This window comes from Gavialis gangeticus, unplaced genomic scaffold (genome assembly GCF_001723915.1).
Source record: "Gavialis gangeticus isolate Ggan-Ray unplaced genomic scaffold, GavGan_comp1, whole genome shotgun sequence".
NCBI lineage: Eukaryota > Metazoa > Chordata > Crocodylia > Gavialidae > Gavialis > Gavialis gangeticus.
The window spans coordinates 23,446,421-23,456,604 of NW_017729024.1; the positions used below are offsets into that span (position 1 = coordinate 23,446,421).

At 41.1% G+C, this 10,184-nt stretch overlaps 1 protein-coding gene across 1 annotated transcript in view; it reads left to right on the top strand.

Annotated features, from left to right (window-relative positions):
- Nucleotides 1-6,434, top strand: part of LOC109297291 (baculoviral IAP repeat-containing protein 1-like) — a 35,667-nt gene extending 29,233 nt beyond the window's left edge. Inside the window, 5 exon segments of the mRNA XM_019516965.1 lie at nucleotides 656-817; nucleotides 2,197-2,269; nucleotides 2,272-2,284; nucleotides 3,839-3,989; nucleotides 5,693-6,434. Of these exon segments, the coding sequence (XP_019372510.1) occupies nucleotides 656-817; nucleotides 2,197-2,269; nucleotides 2,272-2,284; nucleotides 3,839-3,989; nucleotides 5,693-6,057 (764 nt within the window). The 3' untranslated portion in view covers nucleotides 6,058-6,434.
- The last annotated feature ends 3,750 nt before the right edge of the window (nucleotides 6,435-10,184 follow it).

Here is a 10,184-nt window from a genome sequence, read left to right on the forward strand (position 1 = left end):
CCCTCTGCACCCTCCCCCCCCTGCCTCTCTGCTAGTCAGTGCCACGGGGTGGGGCCACCACAAAATGCCCATGAAATGGGCAGTTCATGCCAGGACAAAGCTGTGAAAATGGCTTTTGTCTCACTGCTACTTAAATAGGTCCCTACTAATGAGCATGTAGGTCCCTTGATGAATGTGGATCAAATAAAGAAGTTGTGGTGAAGGCTGACATGTTTAATGCTGTTTTACCTCATAAAAATGGTAAATTGTCAAATGACTGGTACAATTAGTCTAGGCAGATACTTTCAACTACTTCCAGTCTTGTGTTCCTCTATTATGGGTTGAGTTAAACACTGTTGAAACCAATGGCTAAGCCTCTCCTTAATTTAGGGCAAATATAATAATGTGATTTTTTTTTTTTCCCCTGAGAGGAGTGCAGTGCAAGAAGTCAGCGTTTTTGTTCCTTTCACATATGGATCCTCAAAGAAGGTGAAGTTTTGTGGGAGCAGGGGAGGTTCCTGAAATGCTATCATTCTGTGTGTTCACTTTAAGTCCTTGCTAACTATCTTTCCTCCATGTCTTTTGAAATAAATTTACAAGTAGGGCTAATAAAGGCTTAGGCTTATTGATCCTGTATCTTCATCTATTCATCGTAAAATATTTTGTGTTTTAACAGCTGAATTTATTCAGAGCTTTCAGAATCTGTCCATTTTTCATCTGGACCATTCGGACTACTTTGACTGTAAACCTCTTCTGGCTGCAATTTCTTCTTGCAAGAATCTAACAGAAATCAGGTTAACTGGATCATTTTTCAGAGATCAAGACATATCTTTTTTTGGTAGGAAAAGTCATTTAAAATAGTAAATAAGTTGCATAGCATGACTTTCCCTCTTCTGAAACTCAGTGGGTGCATCTACAGGTGCCATTAAGGCAATGTGATAAACTGGTGCAGTTTGAGCCAGAGTTCAACATGTTGTCTTAATGGCACGTGTAGATGCTCAAACTGCTGTGGTCCAGGGCATGTGTGCAGACACGGTGCTTGGGGCTGTAGCAGTTTGACCCAGGACAGAGCAGCCCCGGACTGGCAGGGGACCTGGGGGTCAGCCCCAGGCTCTCGATGTGGCGTTGGGGCATGAGTGCTCCAGCATGCGGAGCTCTGGCTAGGTGACAGGGAGGGTTCTGGTTCCCTGCTGCCTGGGTTGACTGGGTGCAATGTGTGCCCAGGTCAGTGTTTACACATGCATTTAGGCACAGTTATTTTTGCCTGACAGTACTATCTTATGGTGGCAAAAATTAGTTTGCTGTGGTCTAATAGCATCACATGTATAGACTGTGACACTTTCCAATACAGTAAATTAGTTTGCTGTGCAGGTAAGTGAATGAAGATAGAGCTTCAGTAGGGAGCTTTGATGCAATATAATGTAAGTCTCACAATTTGGGCATTACTATACACAGATTTATAGTACAGAATTGGGAAACTAAAGCAAAATGAAGAATTAGGCACTCTGGTCTGACTTTGAAAATCAGTCTTAAAACTAGGCACCTACATCCATGTTAAGGAAACTAATGAGTGCCTTCATTGTCAGCATCTGTAGCATCAAGAGAAGCTGCAGGGTTTTTTTTTTTTTAAATCAAACCACTTTTATTTAGGTGCCTGAACATGGGATTGTATACCCATGTTGGAAAATGTTTGTATATTTCATTGCTGGCAACCCTTGCAAGGGGCATATTGGAAAGGACAAAGGGACTCATAAGCATGCCTGTTAAGAAATATCTAGGTTTGTTTTATGACAATATAACATCATGTCTCCTCTTCCTATGTGTGGAAGTTAACTCTTCTTCCTATGTGCAAACATAGCTGTGTAATTTTTACGCTTTCAAGCCTCATGGTAGCATTCCTTGTTTAAGCATCACAAGGCAAATAGCTAAATTTTATATTTAGGGTCATTTCTGAACCACACATGGTATGATCTTGAGAAAACTGTTTATATTCATAAATAAGAGCACTATGGAAGATTATATTTGATACCTCGAGCCTTTGCTGACAGGACAAGAATTACAGAGATGCATCATAATAGATAGCATTTAATAAAAACATAAACTTCCTTTTGAAGGTGCAAAGGCTTAATCATCCATGGGTTTGAAGATAAATAAATTCTTCTTTTAATAAATGTCACTTGAGTATCAAAATGTACATTTTCATTTATATTTTTGTAGCTGCTGTTCTGCCAAATTTTCTCTTACTCAAAGTGTTGGATCTTGATAAGCAATGGTTTGTTGATGGAAAAAGCTTCTGAAGCCTTTGGTATGACTTATTTTCATTCTTTATGTAGACTTATGCCTGTGTCTTTGTTATACCAAAATAATGTAATCTCACGTGGAAGATACATTTATAGGAGTCCATAACACACTGCTGGAGGAAAAATCTAAGCAGTTTTAAAGATTAGAACTGAAATACAGGTTTTCCTCACTTTATGCTGTACATGTGTACCTGGAAAACTGTGCATAACTCAAATTTGCATAAAGGGAACCCACTTTACAATATAACAGATAGGGATAGGTTCCAAGACTGACTGTACTGACCCTAGACTCATTTCTACCACTTTTACAAGACAATTTTGGTACTCACCAACAGCAGACAGTACACACAAGCACAGGGTGGTGGTGAATGTTACCATAATGGGGATGGCAAATACAGAAACACATGTCGTAGACTATGAGCGAGGAGAACAGATCCACACGGGAGACGATATTTTGCTGCACATCATTCCCACAGTGCACCGCACAAAGCAGCTGACTGCGGGCTTCCACTACACCGATTGCATAAGAGTGAATTTACCTTACGTGTAACAAATTCTTGGTATACAAAGGGTCATTGCATAAGAGTGAATTTGCACATACAGAACCTGCATAAAGTGAGAGGAACCTGTACCTAGGAGTCCTTGGAACCAAAGCTTATTTGAGTTTATTCAGGGTCCTGAGACAGCTGAATTATGGCAGTGGTTTTGATCTGTGTAGATGGGCGTGTTCAATACCTTTTGAGAATCACATTGTTTGTAAATGTTTAATGGGATCTTGCAAAAGTGGGCTTTTTGGTTTTTTGTGTGTGTATGTTTTGTTTTTTGTTTTTACTATTTTTATGAGGTTTAAAGGAGGCCTGAAAGATTTATCTCCACAAAAAAGGGAGAAGAAGAAGAAGGTAAATGTGCATTTATCTGAAAAGATATTCAGGGACAGAGAATTAGTAAAATTCTGAGAAAATAAAAGGCAAAAGAACAAAAATTGATTGACTGAAGTGGAGGGAGGCTTTTAGTCAGACAGATGTTACCTTTTATTTTTTACTCATGCTTAAGTTCAACTCCTGCTTAAATTTGAAAGAAATGAAGTCTCAGTTAAAGTTTCAGAAGCTTTAAGAGCTCATGGTATACATTTCTACATTCCTCGTCAAGTCTGCAAGAGCAGGATTTCCCTCCTACAAACCTTGGGAGAATTGTAGGGAGTGGAGATTGGGTGACAGCAGGGATTTCAAGAGGGTAATCATGGATTTGGAAATGGTTTACATATAACTTCCTTTTCAGTGGCACCCTAAGTCTGCAGGAGAAACAGCCCCTTCCTTTACCTCTCAGAAAACCCCGGGGGATGCCTTTGGAGGTGTATTTTCTTCTGGGTAGAAATTTTGCTGAAAACTATCCATACCCTAATTACCTGCTGTATATACTTTACTTTGAAATTTTCTAAAGAGTCTGGCCATTATCACCAACAGGTGTTAACAAGTGTCCTTAGAAATATGTAGTCTGATCCATATGCCTGCCTTCATATGAGAGCACAGTGGGAATATTTTTTTTCACTCCTTCTGCAGCATCTTGTAAACCTGGAAGAGCTCAACCTCCCTCTTGGGAATGGAATAAGGCATGCCGCCAAGCTGATTGTTTAGCAGTGTCCGTATCTGCCACATCTCAGAGTCTTTTCATTTGTTCACTCTTTGAATGATGAGAGCCTAATGCAAATAGGTGAGTTGTGTTGTTTTTTTTTAAATCAAAAGCGTTAGTTCTATGAAATAGCCATTCCCAGCAGGGAAAATGTTTCTCCAGGAGAAATTATTCTTCCACTTACAATTGTTTTAAAGTGGCTAAATGGATAAGATTTTGCTGATTATGTTTTAACTAGCTTTTTAAAAAGATGCTACTTCTGCTTTGGGCTCTGTGAAGGTACATTGCTTCTCTTCACCCCACCCACACAGAATCATGGTGCTTAAATTCTAGGTCTCGGCACAGGATTTCAGCTCCTGCCTATATTGGCCTTCTCTTTGAATTGCCCTCCTTCCTCGCTATATCAAGCTCAAGTGTCTTCTCCTCACCTGTAAGGCCTCCCTAGCCAGTCATTCCCAGAAACATATGTCATGCTGCTTGCAGGCAGGAAATACCTTTGTCAATTGATGCAGGAATTCTCCTCCCTCTGCTCTCTTAAATGTCTTCTCAAGGCCCACTTCTTGCATGATAGTTATAAGATATTAGCCAAATAATTTAATTGCTCACAGGGGAATAATAATAATGATGATGATTATTTAAAAACAAGGGAAAAACCCCTTCCTTTAGGTTGTGGTCCCGTCCTTGGTTTCTAGACACCCAGTGTATGCCTCGATAGCATCTAAAATGGATGTGCTTTCTAGCTGAGAAGATTAGTAGACCAAAAAATGTGTCCCCTGATTTCAATGATGTCCAACTTACTTATCTTTGATTTGTCAATTGACTCACTGCATTTGCTTAGAAAGGCAGCAGTGATGTGGGCCTCACTTTACACAGCTAAATATCAATTAAGTACCGTATTTATTTGCATGCCACATGCACTTCCCCCCCCCACCCCCAAATCAGCTCTCCAACATTGGAGTGTATAATTTTGCTGAAAAAGAAGGCTGGAGTGGCTGCCAAGATGAGTGCTACTTCTGTCTAGGACTGCAAAGAGCAGGGGTAGAGTCCAGTGTTAATCTTCTCAACCACTGCTGAGGGAGTAGCTTGTGCTTGAGGCAGCAACTGAGCTGGCTACTGGCTAATAGTATCTTGATGACAGTTGTTGTGTGGAAGTAACCTCCTTATTATTGATAGGAATTATATATAGAACTAGTTTGCAGTAAAGAAGTAACAGTCTTGGCATTGGGCTCACAAGGACCTAGTGCAGGGGTGGGCAAAATGCAGCCCACGAGCTGGATGCGGCCTGCCAGGCCATTCTTTCTGGCCTGCGGGACCCCTAAAACATTTAGAAAATTAATATATATCTGCTTGTGCTGCCTGTCATGCAGCCCTTGATGGCTTGCCAAAACTCAGTAAATGGCCCTCTGCCCAATATAATTGCCCACCCCTGGCTAGTGTTTAGCCTTGTTTGCTGTCCTGCTACGCCGGGAAGTTCCTGCTGCATCACCCAGACTGGCTCCTGGGATGCCACACTTCCTGGACACTTTGTATTTCCAGGAGTATTTACTCTGTCACACAGTTGGCCATGATACTGAAAAAAATCTTACGCTCTCTCACTCTCTCTTCTGCTTTCCAAAAACAGTGTGTGTTTGTTTTATTTTGGGGTGAGTGATATGTGAGAAGATATGGTAATATAATGTCACATGTAGGGCTAGAACATATTCACTCTTTTTTTAAAAAGAATGGTTAATGTTTTGTACTGACTGTATCTTTTTATTATACACTTATTTATTTTATTTTTGCAGCAAAGGTAGCAAGTAGCGGAGGTTTCCAAAAGCTTGAAAATCTCTCTCTGTCATCAAATCACAATGTTACAGAGGCTGGTTGGACAAACTTCTTCCAAATGCTTTCCAACATGCCCAGCTTAAAGGAACTGAATATCAACCACATGTATACACATCAAATCAAATCACAAGCAGCAACAGTGACGTCATTTGTTCAGTGTGGGTCTAGGCTCTCCAGCCTTGTGACTGTCCAGATGTGGGGCTGGCTGCTTGATGAAGAAGACCTTAAAATGTTTAATACCATGAAAGAACAGCATCCCCAGTCCAAGAGTTTAAAATTATGTTGGCAATGGAGCTTACCATTCTCACCAATTTTACAAGAATGAAAAAAATTGAAGTCACGGGCAGTTAACAGAAACTGCGGGAAACCATTGCATTTTTTCTTCTGCTTTAGAGAGATGCAAACACCACAGCATCTTTGCATGTATAATTTTAGTAGTCTCTTATGAAACATATTTTGAGTCCTATGTTCTGCTTACATTAATTTATGAGAAGTCCCTTTCATGTACTTGGCAGGAGGAATTAATATAAGATTTAAAAAGCTTTAGCTTTCGTTGAGTCTATTACAAATATAATTGTGTGGAGATTTGTACCTAAGTGATACAATTGCATGCTATAAAAAAAACTAAAGGAAATACTGAGTTATCTTTATTTAACAAAGCAGAATGGGCTATAACTGCTGGGAATAAAGATGGATACCAGAAAGTTTATTTAAATCGTTCTCTCTGAATCATTGTTTGGTTCATGCACACAGTGCATTTCACCAGTGACAACTGGCAAGAATCTCACATTCTTCCAGGCTTTTTTTTTTTTTTTTTAAAAGCAATGTCTTAAAGCTATGGTTGCAAAGCCTTGAAACTATTACAAATTTAGGTTGGATATTGGAAAAAACTCTCTCACTAGGAGGACAGTGAAGCACTGGAACAGGTTACCCAGAGAGTTGGTAAAGTCTCTATCCTTGGAGGTTTTCAAGACCCAGCTAGACAAAACCCTGGCTGGGGTAATATAGTTGGGGCTGATCCTGCTTTTGAGCAGGGGGTTGGACTAGATGACCTCCTGAGGTCCCTTCCAACCCTAATTTTCTGATTCTGTAACTTATTCTGAATGACTTAATTTCGGTAGGTCTTTGGTAATAGGGTGCAGTTCAAGGGGTGTGCATGTATGTATGCCTGAGGGAAACAAAAGACAGGACAAGGGGAAATAAGTCTCATGTTTCAAATACTGTCACTCCAATATACCACCACGGGGTAGAAACTAATGGCCTGCTGATCTGAGCAACGCTTAAGTAACCTTGAGTAGTATACCTATTCATGCAGTGCTTAAAAGGGCAAACATGTTCTAGCTTTACAGAAACACGTGGATCAAAAGGTGCAGTCATACTAATCAATACTCTTCTACTGCTGAAAATCTTTCATTGAAAGTCTTCTTTTTTGAATTGTATAGGGCAAGATAGTCAGCTAAATGAGGCTTGGAGTGAAAGGGATGTGGACACAATGTCTATCCTTTATTTCATTTCCAAAACCTCATAGCTGTAATTCAGGAAGAAACTCTGCACAGTGTAGTTCATAAAAGAACCTATACTCACTTCCTTGACTAGTTGCTTCCAGCACAGCCTTCACGTTACATATGTTAGTGTTCAATGACTGTTTGTGAAATGACTTCTTCTTTTAGCTAGAAAATAGGTTTTTGTATAGGCAGTTTTACTTTGAACTCCTTGAAGTACAAAACCATGACATGAACAGGGACACCTTTTTTGTACAATTGAGAATTTTTCTTTTCCTTAAAAAGGAACACCTGGCCTTTTTGAGTGGTTGTCCATGCAGATTTTGTGCAGGATGCAAATGCACCCCATCTATTCAGCACTGGTTTCCTTTGAATATTAGTGGCCATGGGAGCCATCCTTGTACCTTGAACCCACACAACCACTATAATACTACAATTTTAAGGGGCCTCAGGCCCTTCACCCTCAATTGCTAGTCTTTTTTCTTACTGCCCAGGGTTATAGGACAGAACCCTGCAATATTTACGTGTCTTCACCTACAACAGTCAGAGCTGCTGTTAGTGTTACTTAAATAGTTGTCTGAGTAATCTTAGTTTTCTATTCTAAAATCTTCCTTATTAACGGCAGCATCAGAAAAGAAGCCCATGTCTTACAAAAGTTCCTCATACTGGGACAGTTATTCCCCTATGGGAATTAAAATAAACTATATTCAAATAAAGCACTTTTATACCAACGTAACTTTCTATTATTAATAAAGTTCATATCCCTAACTAGCAGTTAGCCATATAAAAACTAGATGTGGAGTAGGTCTTATTGCTTGTGTCTTTCATAACGGAAACTTCCTACTTCTGATTCTGAATGCCACTTTATAAACCTCAGAGGCTTGAGGGGAATTTTTAATTAGAATGCTTATACCAGGGATCCTGTTTTTCTCTGATTTAAAAAAAATCCCCGATTTTCAGTTAAAAAGAGTAACCCAAAATCCACGTTTTTCCATGCTTGAAATGAAACACCACTAAAATATAGATAATTGTGGATTTTGGGTTACTTATTTCAATCCAAAAATTGGGGATTTTTTTTTATCAGAGAAAACCAGGATCCCTGCTTACGACTGACATATCTGGGACAGTGCTGCTGGACACAGGCACAATACCTGAGTATGTGCATCTGCTTCTATTGAGAAGGCCATTTCTGTGACCAAGAAGTTTGAAAGCTGGGAAGGTGACAAATACTTACTTTTCACTATGATATGTTGCCCTTGTCACCTATGAGAGATCCTGTAAAAAGTCAGCGGTTTGCTGATTTTTATCTAAGCTAGTTTTGAAATACTGGTGCTTGAACCAGGAATAACATTTGGAATAAAAAATATGGCAATTTATACTTTAAAATTAATACAGCTTTTTAAAATGAATTGCAACAATAATTTAAACCATTGATATAATTAGTTAATGATAGAGAAGTGTGTGGCAGTTGTGTTTCATGGCTGTGTTTCATGGTTTGAGAGGTAGTAAAAACTCAGAGTGAGTCCCTTTACAGATACCACTAAAAAGTCAGGATCTGAAATGATGGTTGAATAATGGCATTTTAAAAACCTTCTTTAAATGAGTCTCATTTCATACTTCAGTGAAGGAACTACAATAAGAAAAGACCAAGATGCTTAAGCTGAAGTGAATGATTCATAAAAATCATACTTGACCCTATTAAACACTTAAAATGACATTTTGGCAAAAAAATAGGTGGCTAAAATGTTGCTTCTTGGCATGAAGCTGTCCTACTAGGAAGCCTAGGGACACGCCTCGACGAGCGCACATGTGCAGTTTGTGGCACCTCAGAGCAGTTTGAGGTGCTACAAACTGCACGTGGCACATGTGCACCCATTCACCATGCTGCTAATTAGCAGCATGGTGGGGTTTTTTGACACCAGGAGATCCATGGTAGCAGTGTGCACCACCAGAAAGGGAGCCTGTTCAGCCGGAGCCACACTCTGGCTGCTGGCCAGCAGCCAGCTCAGCACCACTGCAGCCCTGGGAGGCCCCTAGGACCCTAGGTACAGCTGTGGTGCCAGCCTTGCCTACCCTACCTGGGTCACTTTGCCACACACCTGAGAATATCTGCTCACTGTAAAGCATCAGCTCAGGGTTGTGTAGATTCTGTCTCATGCATGAAAGTAAGATAAGTCAGCAATGGTTTCTGTAGCACTGGCTGCACTGTTGTATGCATCTGGCTAGTACTCGTCACCTCTCATAAGAGGAAATATTAACATACTCTGATCATAGTGGTCCCAAGTCCTAGGGCTATGCAAAGCTTTGGGTGGTGATTCGATTAGGAGGAAATTTGGCTTGATTCGGTGGCCAAATCTCTGAATCTGAATTGAATCAGGACCAATTTAAACGTCCGAATTGATTCAAAGCTCTCCAAATCTTCGGAAAAGATTTGGAGAGCTTTTATGATTTGGGCAGTCCCCAGTGGCTGCAGCCGATGCTGAGCTGGTAAGTACTGTGGGGGGGGGAGGTGCAAGGGGACCATGTGGGGACCCCTGCCAGCTCCCTCTGGTCTCTGAGCCCCCCTTATCCCCCCTACTCCTCCAGCCCCTACCATGGCTGCCCTGGCGCACCCTAGCTCCTGGTACTTTAAAGAAAAGCCCCGGTGCTCACTGGGTGCTGCCAGGCGGAGCTCAATCCCCACTGCCCCACGCCGCATGAGGGGCTCTGCACAAGCCCCCAGCACCCCCGCCATGGGTGCCCTGCCGGGGCCAGCTCTGGCCCTTTAAGAAAAAAAAAAAGAAAAGCTCTGGGACTGTCTGTGCCTGCAGTGGCCTTGGGGCTTTGGGGGCTTGTACAGAGCCCCCCATGTGGCATGGGGAGGCAGCGGGGATTGCCCCCACCAGCAGGAGTGATGAGTTCGGGTTTTTTTTTGTTTTTTGTTTTTTTTCTTAAGGGGCCAGAGCTGGCC